Source organism: Abramis brama, assembly GCF_963993115.1.
Source record: "Abramis brama genome assembly, chromosome: 5".
Taxonomy (NCBI): Eukaryota; Metazoa; Chordata; class Actinopteri; order Cypriniformes; family Leuciscidae; genus Abramis; species Abramis brama.
In genome coordinates this window covers 29365844-29390880 of record NC_139967.1, presented here as the reverse complement: position 1 = coordinate 29390880, position 25037 = coordinate 29365844, and the positions used below count along the sequence as shown (strand labels likewise).

The following is a 25037-nucleotide window of genomic DNA, read 5'->3' as shown; positions in this document are numbered from 1 at the left end:
TGTCATCTAGCAATGACCTCATATGAAAGTTCAGAGGTTCACTTGTTACAAACACGTGCACATCAACCTCAGTGGCTACAGTAGCGTCACGCAATATCAGCAAGTTGAAAGATCTAGTATTGTGACTACATTGATTGATTACCTCTCTTAGGTATTGAACAAGTGATTATTTGATAAATATAATCTTACCTTGCTCACACAGTGCTCCTGCATAACTTGGAAGACATACACAGGTGAATGAGTTTAGGCCATCAATACATGTTCCTCCATTCCGACAAGGGTTTGTGTGACATTCATCAATGTCTAATAAATAAATAAAATTATATGATGATTAAATAATGTACTGAAGTGCAATAAGATAAGTTCAAAAAGACAGATGATGATGATGATAAGTTAAAGATGCACTACCAAATATTTTTGTGTAAAAATGAACTAAATCCGATTATTGACTAAGTACATTTAAAAAAATCATTTTGAAACAGTTTAAAAGTTGTCTAACCTTGATTCACAACAGTGTCTATGTTTACATCCACCTATTTTTATGCTATTATAATTCTAAAAATGTGCATAAAAAAACGTATGCGCTCATTTGAGTCGGATACCTTTTTTATCCAGTAAGAAAACGTATGCAACTTTGGATGGAAAAATAGCTGTTGGGATGTATTTGGTCGGAAATGAATGGTTTACATAATTTGCCTTGGCCTATTTATGCCATGTCCATAAACAGAGTAAAGAAGGTTCAGCATTATAGTGACAGATATACTACTTATTTACTCAAACTATCAGATTCTTCAGCGGAGAACAGCATTGTCGAAGCACAACGGATACAAAAATAAACAAGGTTACAAGTAACATGCAATTTCATGTTTCGGCCACAGATGGCAACAGAGAGCCCAAAGTTATGCAGTGCACTTTTAATAAATAAATGAAATATCACTGCAGCGTACCCATTTCACAGAGGTCACCACTGTATCCAGGTGGACAGCTGCAGATCTGAGCACTGCCTATTTTTGCACAAGAACCGCCATTCAAGCAAACATCATCAGAACAGGAGTGAACACCTGCAGTAAGAGGGAAGATATAGGCATGCCATTGTGCACATGAAAAACAAGTATATTGATATAGGTATAGAAAGTACAGAAGCATAATATAAATTATGTTAAATTTCTTTTTAAAACAGTGTTTACATCCTACCTGGAATATCTACTGTTTGCCCGATCATTGTGTATGCAAGGTCTGCTGCACTGCTTTCATTCTGTGACCTTGGGGGTGAGCTTTCAACCAAAGTGGCCTCAGAAACATCTTCATGAGAAGCAAATGGTGTTGCAGTCTCACTCGGAGTTGTAGGCACTGATGATGACATCTGATCTTTTGTTTCTTGAATAGGAATCTCAGTTGCAAGAGTTACAGCTTCCTCAATCTGACCAGCTGCCTCTTGTTTCCTTGAGGCAGTTTCCTTACTGACAATCTTTACATCAGTCTCAGATGTCAGAGGTATAGGTGAGGTTGTTGCAGTGGACAGAATCACTGCCTGAACCTCATGAGATGATGGGATATCTGTGATAACTGACTCATCCTCTGAACTGCTTTTCAAGCCACTGGAAGTTACAGAACTATCATATTGAGGTTGTGTGGTGGTCCTGAATTCTGTGTCATTTTGTTTGGGTTGGGTTGTATGTTCCTCTTGTATGGCTCTTTCTTCTTCCAATGATTTTTCTTCACTTAAAGAAGCAGAACTTGGTTTATCTGTGACATCAAAAAGTATTGTTGTGATGAGATGCTTACTGGATGAGACTGTGTTTACCTCCCCAGACATGCTTCTATCTGAACCACTTGTTCCACTGGTTGGTGAGCTGCTGAGTGAAGCATCACTCTCAGTTCTTGAGACACTCTCAATATCTGGTTGCATGGTTATCTCAAAGCTTTTTTCAATGTCAAGATGAGAGATGGTCTCTGTATTCAAAACTTCTGCTTGTGTGCTTCCATCAATATTTGTTGCACTATTCTCAGGTTTTGTAGAGATCTCAATGCCAGTGTAAATTTTTGATTGTGAAATGGTCTCAAATCTAGTCTCAACTTCAGACTGTGAAGTGGACTCAAAACCAGTCTCAACATCAGGCTGTGAAGTGGTCTCAAAGCTTGTCTCAAAATTAGACTGTGATGTGGTCTCAAAATCAGTCACAACATCAAGCTGTGGGGTGGTGAAGCTCTTCACCCCTACAGGTTTGGTGATGTAATCAGTGCTGGTCACATCTTCTGAGCTAATGTCTAAGGCAGTCTTATTCTCAATGTCTGTTTTGTTTGTGAAATCTGGTATGGACTCAACTTTGTAAGGTTCAGTTTTTGTGTCATAATCTATTACATCGTCTTTCCCTTCCTCAGAGAAAAGCGGAGTTTCTGTTTTGTCACTCAGACCTGGTATGGATGTAGATGGAGACCCCACTAATGTTACTATGTCCGTAGTCATGTTAATTATTGATGCAGATATACGAGGTGTGGGAATGGTTGTTGATGGCAACGGCATATCTTCATCCGTCATAGTGTCTGTGTCGGGCTTATGTGTCACTGTCATCTCAGACAAAGCTTGCTGATATGGATCCCCATCAGTTACTGTGATTGCTTCAGGCAAGGCGGTCACAGACAAAATATCAGCCTCCACAGATGTTGAAACTGAATCATCTGCAGCTGATAAAGGAGAGTCTGTTGAATCAGACAGTCCTATAAACATTTCAATAGTTTGATCACCTGAGCCATCATCTGTTAAAGAAAATAATGCACTTGTGGTTTCCTCTGAAATACCAGATGTAATATCTGTGTTTGTTAATTCACTTCCCTGAATTACCTTATCAGAAGTGGGACTACTTGATACAATGTCATTTGTGAAATCAACATTTGTGATGTCTAATGTTTCCTCTGTGTCAGCTGTTAAATCATTAACATCTGTAACTGCTGTTTCAGTGTGTGTACTTGAAGTGGTCTTGGCAGGTTCAGCCATGCTAACACTTTCTAAATCCATAAGTACTGTTACTGAATCTGTGACAGACGTTTGATCTGATTCAGTGTGGAAGGATGCAGTGCTTTTTAAATCTGATACTGGAGAGACTGACTGTTCAGAGTCTGTGATCTCATCTGAATGTTGAGTAGAAACATTCACACCAGAAATTGATGAGGCAGATGTTGCATCATTTCCAGTAAAGTAAATTGATTCTTCAGGTGAAACAGAATCAACATATAGAGAACTACTTGTAACAGCAATGGATGAAGTGAAATGGTGACTGGACATAGTTGTTTGAACTGGTTCATATAGGTATGTTAGTTCACTTGAAGCTTCCACCTCTAAAGATATTGTATGAAGGGGTAGAGGTGTTGTCTTTCTTTCTAGGGCTGTTGGTGACATTGTTTCCTTTCTGGTCTTGGAAGCCTGTGTTGATAGGGTCTGAATGTTTAAAACATCCTCAGATTGGTGCTCTTCAGCTGAAACTATGTCTATGACTCTGTCTGTGGACACTTGGGATGATTTGGGGGTTAACGTGGATGTTTTCACATTATAATCTTTAGTAGACACAGTGTCTCTCGAGAAGTCGTCAGTCAGTGCCTCCATTGTAAATTGTTTGGATTCTGTGGAGGTCTGACGATCTATTGTGTGTTCATTTACATCAGCATCAGTGGCCTCAGGAGTTTCTGTTTGTGTTGCTTGTGTTTCCTCATCTACATATGTTGAACTGCTCTGCAGGATGTCTGGGGTTGATGTTGTTTGTTGAACTATTAACTCATCTGTGAAGGTTTCAAATGGCACATGTAACTGAGGTAACTCGGTGCCATCCATTCCAGATCCTTCTGGTTCTTCTGTCATAATGCTTGAGGGATGTGGCATCATGACAATTGGGGTTGCTCCACCTGCTTCTTCTGTTACAATTGTAGGGGCAAAAGGTGAAGACTGCTCTAAAACAGAAATAGTATCTGCATCAAGGATAATTTCATCCTTAGTGATAACATCTGGTTGGATGCTATGATCTCTCATACTCTCTGTTACAGCTGAAAACAGCATATCTTCATCTTCCTCCTCCCCTGTGAATATTAAGACTGGGCTTGTTGGAGGGACTTGCTGATCAGCATTGTCCTTGGAGAAGACAGATGGAGAAGGGGTGGACACAGGACCTTGAGATGTCACTAAAGAAGGCAATACAGTGTGTCTGGTTACCACATCAGAATGTGTTTCAGGAGCAGTAAAACTAGTGGCTGTTGACTCTGAGACAGAACCACCAGAAGGTTCCTTCTCTGTCTGTACTGTCTCTGAGACCAGAGTGAAACCTTCAGCATTTGAGCTTGAGAACACACTCTGCATTTGAGGTGTTGTGGTTCTGTGTGGAACAACTTTGTATGTACTGTATTGTCCACCTCTGACTGAGCTAAAGGATGTAATGCTAATGGTTGTTTCTTTAATTTTTGAGAGCAAAGGTGACGATGTCACAGGAGTTGTGTCATCACCTGATCCATAATCTTCTGCTCCATCCCCCTCTGTTGAGTCTTCCCCACTGCCATCCTCTGAAAGTGAAGTTGTAAATGTTACAGTTGACAGGGTGGAGCTCAGGGATGAGGGAAATTGGGATAAAGTTGACTGATGTATGAAGTCTGTACTGCCAGTGAAAGATGCAGCACTTGAGAATCCTGCTTTATCCTCAGTTTCATAAACTTCTGCCTCATCAGTTATTACAGTTAGGTCCTCATATGACTTAGTTGTTGCTGTTTTAGATATCTCATCAGTAGGATCTTCAGGTGAGGAAAATTCCTTGTCATATTCTGTGGTTAATAATGAAAACCCATTGAAGTTGATTTCTGGAGTACCTGGCTGTAAGGAACTCTTTTGTGTCTCTGAAACTAATGAAGCTTCAGATGTGCTTGACACTACTGCAATAGGTGCAGCTTCAGTTCTCTGTGTTTGTGTCTCAAGAGCTGCTGGGGATATTTTACCACCAGAGCCAGTATCTTCATCAACTTCACTTTCAGCTGTGATTTCAATACTTTCAGTAGATGAGGATTTCACTGCTGTTTGGACTGTGCTAGACAGTAATGTTGGTTCAGTTGTAAAGGATGTGGAATGGGAGGAACCAGAAAAACTCACTGGCTCTGACGTGCGGTTAGCCTCACTGATTTCAACCTTATCTGTGGCCATAGTATAATTATCATAGATATCAGCTGTTGGACTCACTCTGTCCTCCTCACCAGAACCCTCTTGGTGAGTGGTTTCCTGGTCATCTTCAACAATACCTGACCCCTCTCTGTCTTCAAAGGTAGATGTAATGGAGCTCAAACTTTGTGTTATAGTGATGTCCCTGTCAAGTTCTGTAAAGCCAGTGTTGGTTATAAGAACTGTAGGGGAACCAGTCTGCATTTTGATGGCTGCTGATGAAACATGCATGACAGGGGACTCCCCTGATCCTTCATCATCTGTTGTGTCATCCTCTGAATCTAGAGATGAGATTGTTGTGTGCTTGCTAAGGCTTTTGCTAGAAGATGGGGTAATCATTGTTCTTGTCTTGAGAGGAGATGAAGTTGCTTTGTAACTTTCAGTGACTGTTGATGTTTGGCTGTGCTTAAAATAACCAGGCGTTGTTTGGATAGCTGGAGGTACAGTGTGGCCAGATTCAACTGTTGCCACTGAAGAGTGGCTAGGTTTACTTGATCCAATTGCAGTATGACTTGATTCTGTGGTGTGACTAGTCAACTGTGTCAATTCTGTAATAGTATGAGAAGGTCTGGAAGACAATGGGGCTGTCTGGGTGGCAACAACATACTCTGTGAATCTTATACTAACAGGCTGTGTTGTTGTGTAACTTGATTCATATTTAGTTGCTAAGGAGAGAATCTCTTTTTGAGATGTCATGACCTCTTGACTTGTGACTGATCTAGCTTCTCCACTCACAGTTGTTTTAACATCTATACTTTCAGTTATATTTTCTGATGACTGCACCCCAAAATCAGAAATTGACTCAAAACCAACAACAGTTGTCTTGTCCTCTGATGGTGTAACTTGGGGAGGAATTGATTCTACAACAGCAGAAGATATTTCACCAGAGCCACCATCTTCAACCACTTCATTTTCAGAAAGGTCTCCACTGCCTTGTTCAGAAGATGAGTCTGTAACCACTGTTTGGACTATGCTAGAAAACAATTCTGTTGTGGATGATGTGGAATGTGAATAACTTTCATACCTCACTGGTTCTGATGTTTGGTCAGTCTCATGAATTTCTGCCTCATCAGTGGCTACAATATAATGATCATATGATTTTGTTGTCGCTGAAATCCTGTCTTCATCACTTGAAACCTCTTGCTGAACTGTTTTCTCTGAGATGGTAGAGGGAAATGTGGAGAGGAATTCTGTTTGATATCTCTCTGTTGGCTGAATTTTTGGGATCTCTGCATGAGTTAAAGTCCACACTGAGCTTGCATTTGTCATGTCAATAGAAGGTATTGTGGAAAGGGCTGGTGTGGCAGCTTGCTCTGTTTGCATTTTTACAGAAGCTGTATTGCTGCTGATTTCATCATCTGATTTAATTGTAATATGAAGCGATGAGCTTGTTGTGAACTCTTTACCGAACGTATGAGAGGTGTCATCTCCTGAACCATCATACTCTGAAGATGGCAAAATGGAAGCTAAACTTGACAGTGACAGAAAATCTTTGGATGTTGTCCTCTTTGGTAGTATTGTACTTTGTACAAAATGTCCAGTCTGAACATCGGAGAACAGAGTCTCTGAAACATCAGTGACGGTGGATTCGGATGGTTTTGCTGACAGCTTTTTGTCCTCCAACACAGTCGCTGTTGCCTTTTGTGATGTGATATCTTGACTTGTGACTGTTCGTCTGGTTGAGGCCCCAGTGCTCAATGTAAATGTATGTTCTATGCTAGTTACAGTAGAGTCAGGAGAGGAAACAGGTTCTCTACTATGTGTCTCAGTCTGACCTCTTGTAGCTTCAGCATCTGTTGAGCTAGACACTGAGAATGTTTCTGCTGTGGCAGGTGTTGTTGTAGTGAATTCTTGGTCTGATTTGGTTGTGCTGTACAATGTAGAACCTGATGTCGTAATTTTTTTGACAAACATGTCAGAGGTGTCATCTCCTGAAGCTTCAGACTCTGTGGACAGCAAAACTGAAGCAAAACTTGACAGTGACAGTGCATCTTTTACTGTTGTTTTCTCTGAGGTCATTGTGCTTGTGACAGTGATTTCAGATAATTTCTCATTCAAATGCCCAGGCCAAGCAGAATGGAAAAGAGCCTCTGAAACATCAGTGATGGTAGACTCAGATGGTTTTGCTGACAGATCTTTGTCCTCCGTCACAGTCACTGTGGTTGCTGCTGTATGTGATGTAATATCTTCACTTGAGACTGTTTGTCCTTTTGAGTCCCCAGTGCTCAATGATGTAAATGTATGTGTGCTACTAGTTACAGAAGAGATAAGAGTGGAAACAGGTTCGCTACTATGTGTCTCAGTTGTCTGATCTCTTGTGGCAACTGCATCTGATGAGCTGGACACTGGGGTTGTTCCTGTGGTTTTGGTAAGATCTTGGTCTGATTTGCTTGTGACGTACAATGAACTTGCTGTTGTGAACTCTTTGCTAAACATTTCAGAGGTGTCATCTCCTGATGCTTCAGACTCTGTTGATGGCAAGCTTGAAAAATAACTTGATGGTGACAGCAAACCTTTGGCAGTTGTCATCTCTGGGGTCATTCTGACTGTACTTTCAGATAATATCTTGTCTAAATGTTCAGTCTGAGCAGAGGAGGAAAGAGTCTCTGAGACATCAATGATGGTGGACTCAGATGGTTTTGATGACAGCTCTTTGTCCTCCATTACAGTCACTGTGGTTGTTGCTGTATGTGAAGTAACATCTTGACTTGTGAATGTTTGTCCCGTTGAGTGCTCAGTACTCAGTGATGTTAATGTGTGTACTGTGCGTGATGATGTAGAGTCAAGAGAGGAAACGGGTTCTCTACTATGTGTCTCAGTTGTCTGATCTTGTGTAACTAAAGTATCTGATGAGGTGGACACTGAGATTGTTTCTGTTCTGTCAGACGGCGTTTTAGTGAGATCTTGGTCTGATTTTGTTGTAGTATGAAGTGAGGAACTGGTTGACAAATCATTGCTAAACATTTCAGAGGTGTCATCTCCTGATGCTTCAGACTCTTTTGATGGCAAGCTTGAAAAATAACTTGATGGTGACAGCAAACCTTTGGCAGTTGTCATCTCTGGGGTCATTCTGACTGTACTTTCAGATAATGTCTTGTCTAAATGTTCAGTCTGAGCAGAGGAGAAAAGAGCCTCTGAAACATTAATGATGGTGGACTCATTTGGTTTTGTTGACAGTTCTTTGTCCTCCATAACAGTCACTGTGGTTGCTGCTGTATGTGAAGTAACATCTTGGCTTGTGAATGTTTGTCCCGTTGAGTGCTCAGTACTCAGTGATGTTAATGTGTGTACTGTGCTTGATGATGTAGAGTCAAGAGAGGAAACAGGTTCTCTACTATGTGTCTCAGTTGTCTCATCTTGTGTAACTAAAGTATCTGATGAGGTGGATACTGAGATTGTTTCTGTTCTGTCTGACAGTGTTTTAGTGAAATCTTCATCTGATTTTGTTGTAGTATGAAGTGAGGAACTGGTTGACAAATCCTTGCTAAACATTTCAGAGGTGTCATCTCCTGATGCTTCAGACTCTGTTGATGGCAAGCTTAAAAGAAAACTTGACGGTGACAGCAAACCTTTGGCAGTTGTCATCTCTGAGGTCATTGTGACTGTACTTTCAGATAATGTCTTGTCTAAATGTTCAGTCTGAGCAGAGGAGAAAAGAGCCTCTGAGACATCAATGATGGTGGACTCAGATGGTTTTGATGACAGCTCTTTGTCCTCCATTACAGTCACTGTGGTTGTTGCTGTATGTGAAGTAACATCTTGACTTATGAATGTTTGTCCCGTTGAGTGCTCAGAACTCAGTGATGTTAATGTATGTACTGTGCTTGATGAAGTAGAGTCAGGAGAGGAAACAGGTTCTCTACTATGTGTCTCAGTTGTCTCATCTTGTGTAACTAAAGTATCTGATGAGGTGGATACTGAGATTGTTTCTGTTCTGTCTGACAGTGTTTTAGTGAAATCTTCATCTGATTTTGTTGTAGTATGAAGTGAGGAACTGGTTGACAAATCCTTGCTAAACATTTCAGAGGTGTCATCTCCTGATGCTTCAGACTCTGTTGATGGCAAGCTTAAAAGTAAACTTGACGGTGACAGCAAACCTTTGGCAGTTGTCATCTCTGAGGTCATTGTGACTGTACTTTCAGATAATGTCTTGTCTAAATGTTCAGTCTGAGCAGAGGAGAAAAGAGCCTCTGAAACATTAATGATGGTGGACTCATTTGGTTTTGTTGACAGTTCTTTGTCCTCCATAACAGTCACTGTGGTTGCTGCTGTATGTGAAGTAACAACTTGGCTTGTGAATGTTTGTCCCGTTGAGTGCTCAGTACTCAGTAATGTTAATGTGTGTACTGCGCTTGATGATGTAGAGTCAAGAGAGGAAACGGGTTCTCTACTATGTGTCTCAGTTGTCTGATCTTGTGTAACTAAAGTATCTGATGAGGTGGACACTGAGACTGTTTCTGTTCTGTCAGACGGCATTTTAGTGAAATCTTCGTCTGATTTTGTTGTAGTATGAAGTGAGGAACTGGTTGACAAATCCTTGCTAAACATTTCAGAGGTGTCATCTCCTGATGCTTCAGACTCTGTTGATGGCAAGCTTAAAAGAAAACTTGACGGTGACAGCAAACCTTTGGCAGTTGTCATCTCTGAGGTCATTGTGACTGTACTTTCAGATAATGTCTTGTCTAAATGTTCAGTCTGAGCAGAGGAGAAAAGAGCCTCTGAGACATCAATGATGGTGGACTCAGATGGTTTTGATGACAGCTCTTTGTCCTCCATTACAGTCACTGTGGTTGTTGCTGTATGTGAAGTAACATCTTGACTTATGAATGTTTGTCCCGTTGAGTGCTCAGAACTCAGTGATGTTAATGTATGTACTGTGCTTGATGAAGTAGAGTCAGGAGAGGAAACAGGTTCTCTACTATGTGTCTCAGTTGTCTCATCTTGTGTAACTAAAGTATCTGATGAGGTGGATACTGAGATTGTTTCTGTTCTGTCTGACAGTGTTTTAGTGAAATCTTCATCTGATTTTGTTGTAGTATGAAGTGAGGAACTGGTTGACAAATCCTTGCTAAACATTTCAGAGGTGTCATCTCCTGATGCTTCAGACTCTGTTGATGGCAAGCTTAAAAGTAAACTTGACGGTGACAGCAAACCTTTGGCAGTTGTCATCTCTGAGGTCATTGTGACTGTACTTTCAGATAATGTCTTGTCTAAATGTTCAGTCTGAGCAGAGGAGAAAAGAGCCTCTGAAACATTAATGATGGTGGACTCATTTGGTTTTGTTGACAGTTCTTTGTCCTCCATAACAGTCACTGTGGTTGCTGCTGTATGTGAAGTAACAACTTGGCTTGTGAATGTTTGTCCCGTTGAGTGCTCAGTACTCAGTAATGTTAATGTGTGTACTGCGCTTGATGATGTAGAGTCAAGAGAGGAAACGGGTTCTCTACTATGTGTCTCAGTTGTCTGATCTTGTGTAACTAAAGTATCTGATGAGGTGGACACTGAGACTGTTTCTGTTCTGTCAGACGGCATTTTAGTGAAATCTTCGTCTGATTTTGTTGTAGTATGAAGTGAGGAACTGGTTGACAAATCCTTGCTAAACATTTCAGAGGTGTCATCTCCTGATGCTTCAGACTCTGTTGATGGCAAGCTTGAAAAATAACTTGATGGTGACAGCAAACCTTTGGCAGTTGTCATCTCTGGGGTCATTCTGACTGTACTTTCAGATAAAATCTTGTCTAAATGTTCAGTCTGAGCAGAGGAGAAAAGAGTCTCTGAGACATCAATGATGGTGGACTCAGATGGTTTTGATGACAGCTCTTTGTCCTCCATTACAGTCACTGTGGTTGTTGCTGTATGTGAAGTAACATCTTGACTTGTGAATGTTTGTCCCGTTGAATGCTCAGTACTCAGTGATGTTAATGTGTGTACTGTGCTTGATGATGTAGAGTCAAGAGAGGAAACAGGTTCTCTACTATGTGTCTCAGTTGTCTCATCTTGTGTAACTAAAGTATCTGATGAGGTGGATACTGAGATTGTTTCTGTTCTGTCTGACAGTGTTTTAGTGAAATCTTCATCTGATTTTGTTGTAGTATGAAGTGAGGAACTGGTTGACAAATCCTTGCTAAACATTTCAGAGGTGTCATCTCCTGATGCTTCAGACTCTGTTGATGGCAAGCTTAAAAGTAAACTTGACGGTGACAGCAAACCTTTGGCAGTTGTCATCTCTGAGGTCATTGTGACTGTACTTTCAGATAATGTCTTGTCTAAATGTTCAGTCTGAGCAGAGGAGAAAAGAGCCTCTGAAACATTAATGATGGTGGACTCATTTGGTTTTGCTGACAGCTCTTTGTCCTCCATAACAGTCACTGTGGTTGTTGCTGTATGTGAAGTAACATCTTGACTTGTGAATGTTTGTCCCGTTGAGTGCTCAGAACTCAGTGATGTTAATGTATGTACTGTGCTTGATGAAGTAGAGTCAAGAAAGGAAACAGGTTCTCTACTATGTGTCTCAGTTGTCTGATCTTGTGTAACTAAAGTATCTGATGAGGTGGACACTGAGATTGTTTCTGTTCTGTCAGACGGCATTTTAGTGAAATCTTTGTCTGATTTTGTTGTAGTATGAAGTGAGGAACTGGTTGACAAATCCTTGCTAAACATTTCAGAGGTGTCATCTCCTGATGCTTCAGACTCTGTTGATGGCAAACTTGAAAAATAACTTGATGGTGACAGCAAACCTTTGGCAGTTGTCATCTCTGAGGTCGTTGTGACTGTACTTTCAGAAAATGTCTTGTCTAAATGTTCAGTCTGAGCAGAGGAGAAAAGAGCTTCTGAAACATTAATGATGGTGGACTCAGTTGGTTTTGTTGACAGTTCTTTGTCCTCCATAACAGTCACTGTGGTTGCTGCTGTATGTGAAGTAACATCTTGGCTTGTGAATGTTTGTCCCGTTGAGTGCTCAGTACTCAGTAATGTTAATGTGTGTACTGCGCTTGATGATGTAGAGTCAAGAGAGGAAACGGGTTCTCTACTATGTGTCTCAGTTGTCTGATCTTGTGTAACTAAAGTATCTGATGAGGTGGACACTGAGATTGTTTCTGTTCTGTCAGACGGCATTTTAGTGAGATCTTCATCTGACTTTGTTGTAGTATGAAGTGAGGAACTGGTTGACAAATCCTTGCTAAACATTTCAGAGGTGTCATCTCCTGATGCTTCAGACTCTGTTGATGGCAAGCTTGAAAAATAACTTGATGGTGACAGCAAACCTTTGGCAGTTGTCATCTCTGGGGTCATTCTGACTGTACTTTCAGATAATATCTTGTCTAAATGTTCAGTCTGAGCAGAGGAGGAAAGAGTCTCTGAGACATCAATGATGGTGGACTCAGATGGTTTTGATGACAGCTCTTTGTCCTCCATTACAGTCACTGTGGTTGTTGCTGTATGTGAAGTAACATCTTGACTTGTGAATGTTTGTCCCGTTGAGTGCTCAGTACTCAGTGATGTTAATGTGTGTACTGTGCGTGATGATGTAGAGTCAGGAGAGGAAACGGGTTCTCTACTATGTGTCTCAGTTGTCTGATCTTGTGTAACTAAAGTATCTGATGAGGTGGACACTGAGATTGTTTCTGTTCTGTCAGACAGCATTTTAGTGAGATCTTGGTCTGATTTTGTTGTAGTATGAAGTGAGGAACTGGTTGACAAATCCTTGCTAAACATTTCAGAGGTGTCATCTCCTGATGCTTCAGACTCTGTTGATGGCAAGCTTGAAAAATAACTTGATGGTGACAGCAAACCTTTGGCAGTTGTCATCTCTGGGGTCATTCTGACTGTACTTTCAGATAATATCTTGTCTAAATGTTCAGTCTGAGCAGAGGAGAAAAGAGTCTCTGAGACATCAATGATGGTGGACTCAGATGGTTTTGATGACAGCTCTTTGTCCTCCATTACAGTCACTGTGGTTGTTGCTGTATGTGAAGTAACATCTTGACTTGTGAATGTTTGTCCCGTTGAGTGCTCAGTACTCAGTGATGTTAATGTATGTACTGTTCTTGATGAAGTAGCATCAAGAGAGGAAACGGGTTCTCTACTATGTGTCTCAGTTGTCTGATCTTGTGTAACTAAAGTATCTGATGAGGTGAATACTGAGATTGTTTCTGTTCTGTCAGATGGCGTTTTAGTGAGATCTTCATCTGATTTTGTTGTAGTATGAAGTGAGGAACTGGTTGACAAATCCTTGCTAAACATTTCAGAGGTGTCATCTCCTGATGCTTCAGACTCTGTTGATGGCAAGCTTGAAAAATAACTTGATGGTGACAGCAAACCTTTGGCAGTTGTCATCTCTGATGTCATTCTGACTGTACTTTCAGATAATGTCTTGTCTAAATGTTCAGTCTGAGCAGAGGAGAAAAGAGTCTCTGAGACATCAATGATGGTGGACTCAGATGGTTTTGCTGACAGCTCTTTTTCCTCCATAACAGTCACTGTGGTTGTTGCTGTATGTGAAGTAACATCTTGGCTTGTGAATGTTTGTCCCGTTGAGTGCTCAGTACTCAGTAATGTTAATGTGTGTACTGCGCTTGATGATGTAGAGTCAAGAGAGGAAACGGGTTCTCTACTATGTGTCTCAGTTGTCTGATCTTGTGTAACTAAAGTATCTGATGAGGTGGACACTGAGATTGTTTCTGTTCTGTCAGACGGCATTTTAGTGAGATCTTCGTCTGACTTTGTTGTAGTATGAAGTGAGGAACTGGTTGACAAATCCTTGCTAAACATTTCAGAGGTGTCATCTCCTGATGCTTCAGACTCTGTTGATGGCAAGCTTGAAAAATAACTTGATGGTGACAGCAAACCTTTGGCAGTTGTCATCTCTGGGGTCATTCTGACTGTACTTCCAGATAATATCTTGTCTAAATGTTCAGTCTGAGCAGAGGAGAAAAGAGTTTCTGAGACATCAATGATGGTGGACTCAGATGGTTTTGATGACAGCTCTTTGTCCTCCATTACAGTCACTGTGGTTGTTGCTGTATGTGAAGTAACATCTTGACTTGTGAATGTTTGTCCCGTTGAGTGCTCAGTACTCAGTGATGTTAATGTGTGTACTGTGCGTGATGATGTAGAGTCAAGAGAGGAAACGGGTTCTCTACTATGTGTCTCAGTTGTCTGATCTTGTGTAACTAAAGTATCTGATGAGGTGGACACTGAGATTGTTTCTGTTCTGTCAGACGGCATTTTAGTGAGATCTTGGTCTGATTTTGTTGTAGTATGAAGTGAGGAACTGGTTGAAAAATCCTTGCTAAACATTTCAGAGGTGTCATCTCCTGATGCTTCAGACTCTGTTGATGGCAAGCTTGAAAAATAACTTGATGGTGACAGCAAACCTTTGGCAGTTGTCATCTCTGGGGTCATTCTGACTGTACTTTCAGATAATATCTTGTCTAAATGTTCAGTCTGAGCAGAGGAGAAAAGAGTCTCTGAGACATCAATGATGGTGGACTCAGATGGTTTTGATGACAGCTCTTTGTCCTCCATTACAGTCACTGTGGTTGTTGCTGAATGTGAAGTAACATCTTGACTTGTGAATGTTTGTCCCGTTGAGTGCTCAGTACTCAGTGATGTTAATGTATGTACTGTTCTTGATGAAGTAGCATCAAGAGAGGAAACGGGTTCTCTACTATGTGTCTCAGTTGTCTGATCTTGTGTAACTAAAGTATCTGATGAGGTGAATACTGAGATTGTTTCTGTTCTGTCAGATGGCGTTTTAGTGAGATCTTCATCTGATTTTGTTGTAGTATGAAGTGAGGAACTGGTTGACAAATCCTTGCTAAACATTTCAGAGTTGTCATCTCCTGATGCTTCAGACTCTGTTGATGGCAAGCTTGAAAAATAACTTGATGGTGACAGCAAACCTTTGGCAGTTGTCATCTCTGATGTCATTCTGACTGTACTTTCAGATAATGTCTTGTCTAAATGTTCAGTCTGAGCAGAGGAGAAAAGAGTCTCTGAGACATCAATGATGGTGGACTCAGATGGTTTTGCTGACAGCTCTTTTTCCTCCATAACAGTCACTGTGGTTGTTGCTGTATGTGAAGTAACATCTTGACTTGTGAATGTTTGTCCCGTTGAGTGCTCAGTACTCAGTGATGTTAATGTGTGTACTGTGCTTGATGATGTAGAGTCAAGAGAGGAAACGGGTTCTCTACTATGTGTCTCAGTTGTCTGATCTTGTGTAACTAAATTATCTGATGAGGTGGACACTGAGATTGTTTCTGTTCTGTCAGACGGCGTTTTAGTGAGATCTTGGTCTGATTTTGTTGTAGTATGAAGTGAGGAACTGGTTGACAAATCCTTGCTAAACATTTCAGAGGTGTCATCTCCTGATGCTTCAGACTCTGTTGATGGCAAGCTTGAAAAATAACTTGATGGTGACAGCAAACCTTTGGCAGTTGTCATCTCTGGGGTCATTCTGACTGTACTTTCAGAAAATGTCTTGTCTAAATGTTCAGTCTGAGCAGAGGAGAAAAGAGTCTCTGAGACATCAATGATGGTGGACTCAGATGGTTTTGCTGACAGCTCTTTGTCCTCCATTACAGTCACTGTGGTTGTTGCTGTATGTGAAGTAACATCTTGACTTGTGAATGTTTGTCCCGTTGAGTGCTCAGTACTCAGTGATGTTAATGTATGTACTGTGCTTGATGAAGTAACGTCAAGAGATGAAACAGGTTCTCTACTCTGTGTCTCAGTTGTCTGATCTTGTGTAACTAAAGTATCTGATGAGGTGGATACTGAGATTGTTTCTGTTCTGTCAGATGGCGTTTTAGTGAGATCTTCGCCTGATTTTGTTGTAGTATGAAGTGAGGAACTGGTTGACAAATCCTTGCTAAACATTTCAGAGGTGTCATCTCCTGATGCTTCAGACTCTGTTGATGGCAAGCTTAAAAGAAAACTTGACGGTGACAGCAAACCTTTGGCAGTTGTCATCTCTGGGGTCATTCTGACTGTACTTTCAGATAATGTCTTGTCTAAATGTTCAGTCTGAGCAGAGGAGAAAAGAGCCTCTGAAACATTAATGAAGGTGGACTCAGGTGGTTTTGATGACAGCTCTTTCTTCTCCATTACAGTCACTGTGGTTGTTGCTGTATGTGAAGTAACATCTTGACTTGTGAATGTTTGTCCCATTGAGTTCTCAGTACTCAGTGATGTAAATGTATGTATGGTACTAGTTACAGTAGAGTCAAGAGTGGAAACAGGTTCTTTACTATGTGTCTCAGTTGTCTGATATCCTGTAGCCACGGCATCTGATGAGCTGGACACTGAGATTTTTCCTGTTGTTTTGGTGAGTTCTTGGTCTGATTTGCTTGTTATGTACGATGAACTAGTTGTTGTGAAATCTTTGCTGAACATATCAGAGGTGTCATCTCCTGATGCTTCAGACTCTGTTGATGGCAAGCTTGAAAAAATACTTGGGGACAGCAAATCTTTAGCAGTTGTCATCTCTGAGTTCATTGTGACAGTGCTTTCAGATAATGTCTTGTCTAAATGTTCAGTCTGAGCAGAGGAGGAAAGAGTCTCTGAGACATCAATGATGGTGGACTCAGATGGTTTTGATGACAGCTCTTTGTCCTCCATTACAGTCACTGTGGTTGTTGCTGTATGTGAAGTAACATCTTGACTTGTGAATGTTTGTCCCGTTGAGTGCTCAGTACTCAGTGATGTTAATGTATGTACTGTGCTTGATGAAGTAACGTCAAGAGATGAAACAGGTTCTCTACTCTGTGTCTCAGTTGTCTGATCTTGTGTAACTAAAGTATCTGATGAGGTGGATACTGAGATTGTTTCTGTTCTGTCAGATGGCGTTTTAGTGAGATCTTCGCCTGATTTTGTTGTAGTATGAAGTGAGGAACTGGTTGACAAATCCTTGCTAAACATTTCAGAGGTGTCATCTCCTGATGCTTCAGACTCTGTTGATGGCAAGCTTAAAAGAAAACTTGACGGTGACAGCAAACCTTTGGCAGTTGTCATCTCTGGGGTCATTCTGACTGTACTTTCAGATAATGTCTTGTCTAAATGTTCAGTCTGAGCAGAGGAGAAAAGAGCCTCTGAAACATTAATGAAGGTGGACTCAGGTGGTTTTGATGACAGCTCTTTCTTCTCCATTACAGTCACTGTGGTTGTTGCTGTATGTGAAGTAACATCTTGACTTGTGAATGTTTGTCCCGTTGAGTTCTCAGTACTCAGTGATGTAAATGTATGTATGGTACTAGTTACAGTAGAGTCAAGAGTGGAAACAGGTTCTTTACTATGTGTCTCAGTTGTCTGATATCCTGTAGCCACGGCATCTGATGAGCTGGACACTGAGATTTTTCCTGTTGTTTTGGTGAGTTCTTGGTCTGATTTGCTTGTTATGTACGATGAACTAGTTGTTGTGAAATCTTTGCTGAACATATCAGAGGTGTCATCTCCTGATGCTTCAGACTCTGTTGATGGCAAGCTTGAAAAAATACTTGGGGACAGCAAATCTTTAGCAGTTGTCATCTCTGAGTTCATTGTGACAGTGCTTTCAGATAATGTCTTGTCTAAATGTTCAGTCTGAGCAGAGGAGGAAAGAGTCTCTGAGACATCAATGATGGTGGACTCAGATGGTTTTGATGACAGCTCTTTGTCCTCCATTACAGTCACTGTGGTTGTTGCTGTATGTGAAGTAACATCTTGACTTGTGAATGTTTGTCCCGTTGAGTGCTCAGTACTCAGTGATGTTAATGTATGTACTGTGCTTGATGAAGTAACGTCAAGAGATGAAACAGGTTCTCTACTCTGTGTCTCAGTTGTCTGATCTTGTGTAACTAAAGTATCTGATGAGGTGGATACTGAGATTGTTTCTGTTCTGTCAGATGGCGTTTTAGTGAGATCTTCGCCTGATTTTGTTGTAGTATGAAGTGAGGAACTGGTTGACAAATCCTTGCTAAACATTTCAGAGGTGTCATCTCCTGATGCTTCAGACTCTGTTGATGGCAAGCTTAAAAGAAAACTTGACGGTGACAGCAAACCTTTGGCAGTTGTCATCTCTGGGGTCATTCTGACTGTACTTTCAGATAATGTCTTGTCTAAATGTTCAGTCTGAGCAGAGGAGAAAAGAGCCTCTGAAACATTAATGAAGGTGGACTCAGGTGGTTTTGATGACAGCTCTTTCTTCTCCATTACAGTCACTGTGGTTGTTGCTGTATGTGAAGTAACATCTTGACTTGTGAATGTTTGTCCCGTTGAGTTCTCAGTACTCAGTGATGTAAATGTATGTATGGTACTAGTTACAGTAGGGTCAAGAGTGGAAACAGGTTCTTTACTATGTGTCTCAGTTGTCTGATATCCTGTAGCCACGGCATCTGATGAGCTGGACACTGAGATTTTTCCTGTTGTTTTGGTGAGTTCTTGGTCTGATTTGCTTGTTATGTACGATGAACTAGTTGTTGTGAAATCTTTGCTGAACATATCAGAGGTGTCATCTCCTGATGCTTCAGACTCTGTTGATGGCAAGCTTGAAAAAATACTTGGGGACAGCAAATCTTTAGCAGTTGTCATCTCTGAGTTCATTGTGACAGTGCTTTCAGATAATGTCTTGTCTAAATGTTCAGTCTGAGCAGAGGAGGAAAGAGTCTCTGAGACATCAATGATGGTGGACTCAGATGGTTTTGATGACAGCTCTTTGTCCTCCATTACAGTCACTGTGGTTGTTGCTGTATGTGAAGTAACATCTTGACTTGTGAATGTTTGTCCCGTTGAGTGCTCAGTACTCAGTGATGTTAATGTGTGTACTGTGCTTGATGAAGTAACGTCAAGAGAGGAAACAGGTTCTCTACTATGTGTCTCAGTTGTCTGATCTTGTGTAACTAAATTATCTGATGAGGTGGACACTGAGATTGTTTCTGTTCTGTCAGACGGCGTTTTAGTGAGATCTTGGTCTGATTTTGTTGTAGTATGAAGTGAGGAACTGGTTGACAAATCCTTGCTAAACATTTCAGAGGTGTCATCTCCTGATGCTTCAGACTCTGTTGATGGCAAGCTTGAAAAATAACTTGATGGTGACAGCAAACCTTTGGCAGTTGTCATCTCTGAGGTCATTCTGACTGTACTTTCAGATAATGTCTTGTCTAAATGTTCAGTCTGAGCAGAGGAGGAAAGAGTCTCTGAGACATCAATGATGGTGGACTCAGATGGTTTTGATGACAGCTCTTTGTCCTCCATTACAGTCACTGTGGTTGCTGCTGTATGTGAAGTAACATCTTGACTTGTGAATGTTTGTCCCATTGAGTGCTCAGTACTCAGTGATGTTAATGTATGTACTGTGCTTGATGATGTAGAGTCAAGAGAGGAAACAGATTCTCTACTATGTGTCTCAGTTATCAGATCTTTTGTAAGCACAGTATCTGATGAGGTGGACACTGAGATTGTTTCTGTTCTGTCAGATGGTGTTTTAGTGAGATCTCCGTCTGATTTTGTTGTAGTATGAGGTGAGTAAGTGGTTGTGAAATCTTTGCTAAACATTTCAAAGGTGTCATCTCCTGATGCTTCAGACTCTGTTGATGGCAAGCTTGAAAAAAAACTTGACGGTGACAGCAAACCTTTGGCAGTTGTCATCTCTGAGGTCAATGTGACTGTACTTTCAGATAATGTCTTGTCTAAATGTTCAGTCTGAGCAGAGGAGGAAAGAGCCTCTGAAACATTAATGATGGTGGACTCAGATGGTTTTGCTGACAGCTCTTTTTCCTCCATAACAGTCACTGTGGTTGTTGCTGTATATGAAGTAACATCTTGACTTGTGACTGTTTTTCCTGTTGAGACCCCAGTGTTCAATGATGTAAATGTATGTATGGTACTAGTTACAGTAGAGTCAAGAGTGGAAACAGGTTCTTTACTATGTGTCTCAGTTGTCTGATATCCTGTAGCCACGGCATCTGATGAGCTGGGCACTGAGATTTTTCCAGTTGTTTTGGTGAGTTCTTGGTCTGATTTGCTTGTTATGTACGATGAACTAGTTGTTGTGAAATCTTTGCTAAACATATCAGAGGTGTCATCTCCTGATGCTTCAGACTCTGTTGATGGCAAGCTTGAAAAAAAACTTGGCGACAGCAAATCTTTAGCAGTTGTCATCTCTGATTTCATTGTGACAGCGCTTTCAGATGTTTTGCGTAAATGTTCAGGCTGAGCAGAGGAGGAATGTGTCTCTGAAACATCAGTGATGGTGGACTCAGATGGTTTTGATGACAGCTCTTTGTCCTCCATAACAGTCACTGTGGTTGCTGCTGTATGTGAAGTAACATCTTGACTTGTGAATGTTTGTCCCGTTGAGTGCTCAGTACTCAGTAATGTTAATGTGTGTACTGTGCTTGATGAAGTAGAGTCAAGAGAGGAAACAGGTTCTCTACTATGTGTCTCAGTTGTCTGATCTTGTGTAACTAAAGTATCTGATGAGGTGGACACTGAGATTGTTTCTGTTGTTTTGGTCAGTTCTTGGTCTGATTTTCTTGTTATGTACAATGAACTAGTTGTTGTGAAATCTCTGCTAAACATTTCAGAGGTGTCATCTCCTGATTCTTCAGACACTGTTGATGGCAAGCTTGAAAAAAAACTTGACTGTGACAGCAAACCTTTGGCAGTTGTCATCTCTGGGGTCATTCTGACTGTACTTTCAGAAAATATCTTGTCTAAATGTTCAGTCTGAGCTGAGGAGAAATGAGTCTCTGAAACATCAATGATGGTGGACTCAGGTGGTTTTGTTGACAGCTCTTTGTCCTCCATAATAGTCACTGTGGTTGTTGCTGTATTTGAAGTAACATCTTCTTGACTTGTGACTGTTCTTCCTGTTGAGACCCCAGTGTTCAATGATGTAAATGTAGATATGGTACTAGTTACAGTAGAGTCAAGAGTGGAAACAGGTTCTCTACTATGTGTCTCAGTTGTCTGATCTCCTGTATCCACTGCATCTGATGAGCTGGACACTGAGATTTTTCCTGTTGTTTTGGCGAGTTCTTGGTCTGATTTGCTTGTTATGTACGATGAACTTGTTATTGTGAACTCTTTGCTAAACATATCAGAGGTGTCATCTCCTGATGCTTTAGACTCTGTTGATGGCAAGCTTGAAAAAATACTTGGCGACAGCAAATCTTTAGCAGTTGTCATCTCTGAGTTCATTGTGACAGCGCTTTCAGATAATGTCTTGTCTAAATGTTCAGTCTGAGCAGAGGAGGAAAGTGTCTCTGAAACATTAATGATGGTGGACTCAGGTGGTTTTGATGATAGCTCTTTGTCTTCCATAATAGTCACTGTGGTTGTTGCTGTATGTAAAGTAACATCTTGACTTGTGACTGTTCGTCCTGTTGTGACCCCAGTGTTCAATGATGTAAATGTATGTATGGTACTAGTTACAGTAGAGTCAAGAGTGGAAACAGGTTCTCTACTATGTGCCTCAGTTGTCTCATCTCTTGTAGCTTCAGCATCTGTTGAGCTGGACACTGAGATTTCTGCTTTATCAGATGGTGTTTTGGTAAGCTCTTCGTCCAATTTGGTTGCAGCATAAATGGAAGAACTTGTCGTCGTGATCTCTTTGATAAACATATCAGAGGTCTCATTTCCTGAACCTTCAGACTCTGTTGGTGGCAAGGTTAAAGAAAAACTTGATGGTGTAAGTGCATCTTTGGCAGCTGTCATCTCTGAGGTCATTATGACTGAACTTTCAGATAATGTCTTGTCTAAATGTTCAGTCTGAGCAGAGGAGAACAGAGACTCTGAAACATTAATGATGGTGGGCACAGATGGTTTTGCTGACAAGTCTTTGTCCTCCATCACGGTCACTGTGGTTGTTGCTGTATGTGATGTAATATCTTGACTTGTGACCATTCGCCCTGTTGATGCCCTAGTACTCAATGTATGCACTTTGTTTGATGAAGTAGAGTCAGGAGAGGAAACAGGTTCTCTACCATGTACCTCAGTTGTCTGATCTCTTCTAGTCTCAGCATCTGTTAAGCTGGATGCTGAAATTGTTTTTGTGGTTTTGTTGAGCTCTTGGTCTGATTTGGTCATTGTATATAATTCTGAACTTATCGTTGTGGTGTTAAACATATAAGATGTCTCATCTACTGAAACTTCAGACTCTGAAGACTGTAAAACTTTAGAAAAAAGTGATGGTGAAAGCTCATCTTTTGCTGTGGTCATCCCTAAATTCTTTGTTGATGGTATCATGGATTGTGAAGCTGCCTCTTTCTGCATTTTAACAGTCTCACTCGATGATGGTCTAAGTGTAAATATTATGCCCAGTTGACTTGTTGTTGTACTACGTACTTGAGTTGGCAGCATCAAAGTGAGCACTTCAGGTGTCTGAACACTTACGTCTGCTTCATCTGTATCCAAATGGTCCATATGTTCAGAAGTAGACTCTAGGGCAGAAATAACTGTGGGTGTTGTCGTTTTAGACAAATCATCTTTATGAGTTGTCATTCCCATGACCTGTGTTATAGCAGCTGTATCTTTGGCTTTGTTTTCTGTTATAGAGCTAGTACTGTGCACTGAACGAGATATAGATGACTTAGTAGAGTCATCAAGACCCAAAGGAATATCTGTTGATCCTATTGGGTGTACATCTTTTACAGAAGGTTGTTTTTCAGTTGTGGTGGTTGATATGCTTGGAATGACCGTTCCTTCAGATATGAGAATCTCCTCTTCACTAATTGTTATGGGAGGTGATGGCGGATTGGATTCTACTACTATTCCTCGTAGATCAAAATCAATGTCTGGATCAAGGGTTGTGGAAAACAAGGGGGACACCATTGAAGATCCTGACACCAATGATTCATGTGGTGTTCTGCCAGCCTTCACTAATGAACTATCAAATTCAAATGCTGTTTCCATTTGTTCACTTAAGTTGTTTACTCTAAGGGAATCACTTCCAAACTTATCTCCTCTAACTTCTTCTGCCACATCTTTAGGATGAAGTGTCACCTCAAGCTTGCCGTTTATGAAGCTGACTGTTGGGGTCATGGAAATGGCTAGAGAGGACAAGAAATCCCCACTTGCCACAACAGTCTCCTGATCAACAGGAAGAAGATCAGCAGGTATCTCGGGAATTTGTACCAACTGGGGAATGTGAGGATGTTGTTCTCCAAAAGACATCAGGTTTTGATTAACTGTTGAAAAAAAATGGGGGATCAAAGAAACATTGGATTAAATTCATTAAATTCAAAAGCACAAGTATGGTCTCATTTAAAAAGCATACACTTTTTTTTTGTAAAGTCAGAATTAATTATTGTCATAATGAAAAAATAGTTATAAATATCTTCAAAGTTTTCTAAAGTTTTTAGAAATGTATTTCTATGAAATATATTAATGAGAATAAAATTGGCATTGTATTAATCTAGAAATGCATTGCAGCTAAAGCCACGTCTGACCATGTTATATTTAAAATCTGAAGATGATAAGTCTATAAAACTGAGTTTTATTAAATGTTTATAAAGATAATCTTATGTGTTTTTTTTTTTTTTTTTTTGAGAAGACTCTAAAATGCTAACTGATGTTTATTGTCATTTTCTAAGCATCAATTCAGTGTATTGTCTCAATTGTTTTGTGGTGCAAACGAGCCACATTCAAGATTTTAGAATCTGTAACTGTCAAAGCCTCCTCATTACTGATTTTCTGGAGCTGAGCAATACAACTACAGTTACTACACAGACTGTCAACATACTCTCAACAGGTAAATTATTTATTTCTTAAAATGTCTATAAATTATAACTTTCAAAATTGTAACAATCATTTCCTAACAATCATGTCTTTTTCTCTTTTAGTTTAACAGAACATGTAGTGTGAGCAGCTCTGTTCAGTTAAGGATACTCATCTTCTCTTCTCCACAAGTAACAGAGATATGGAATTTATGATCCATATTGTTTTTTAATTATGATTTTTTTTTTTTATTATGACTTTATGCCTAAACATACCCAGTCACAAAAAAACATTAAAGCTATACCATGACTTTATATTACTTTTTCCTTTTAAGATAGTAAAAGGATCATTCTGTCCATTTTTGCTCATTTTGGCCTTCATGAACATAATTGTTTTTACATAATCAAATGAAAGAGACACAATGTAACTCTAAACTCAATTGTATTTTTCAGATGCTGTCCCGTACCATAACCTCATCATCTGCAGAGATAAACTGCCACTCACAATACACACATAATTCTCAGATTCCAGATTTTCAAATAGTTGTATCTCGGCCAAATATTGACCTATCCTAGCAAACCATACATCAATGGAAAGCCTATTTATTCAGCTTTTATATATTTTATATACAAAAAAAATCACCCATGTGACTGGTTTTGACTGGTTTTAATGAAAATAAATATTGTTGAAAAGGTTATTTATAACACCATTAAGGTTCTATATAGCACTTTCAAAGCATGCTTATTTATGGAACCTTATAAAAAGGGTTCTATTTAGCACCAACAAAAGGGTTCTGCTATTGTTACAAGCCGAAGAACCCTAATTTGGCACTGTTTAGAACCATTTTTATTAAGAGTGTAGGAGGCAGGTGCATCTTAGGGCTCGCTAGCATGTTAGCTTAGCACACCATCAATGTATGACAATTTATGAGATTAAAACCATTAAGAAGTTTTTGCTCCAAACTTACTTTATAACGCAAAGTCGGGTGTTATAAATAACCTTCTGTGATCTGATTTGGCGTCGGATCAAAAAATCTGACAGAAAATATATTATTTTATAGTATTCTGCACAATGATAAAGGCTATATATCGATTATCATTGCATTATAAAAATAATATATTATTATGAAAATATCCAACATGGCTGACCA

The 25037-nt window shown here is 40.2% G+C and overlaps 1 protein-coding gene across 1 annotated transcript in view; it reads right to left on the bottom strand.

The window, feature by feature from the left end:
* Positions 1–25037, bottom strand: part of vcana (versican a) — a 46305-nt gene that overhangs the window by 6527 nt on the left and 14741 nt on the right. Inside the window, exons 8-10 of the mRNA XM_084115524.1 lie at positions 1195–23358; positions 948–1061; positions 190–303 (exon numbers count right to left, since the gene is read on the bottom strand). Of these exons, the coding sequence (XP_083971650.1) occupies positions 190–303; positions 948–1061; positions 1195–23358 (22392 nt within the window). The remainder of the gene's footprint in view (positions 1–189; positions 304–947; positions 1062–1194; positions 23359–25037) is intronic.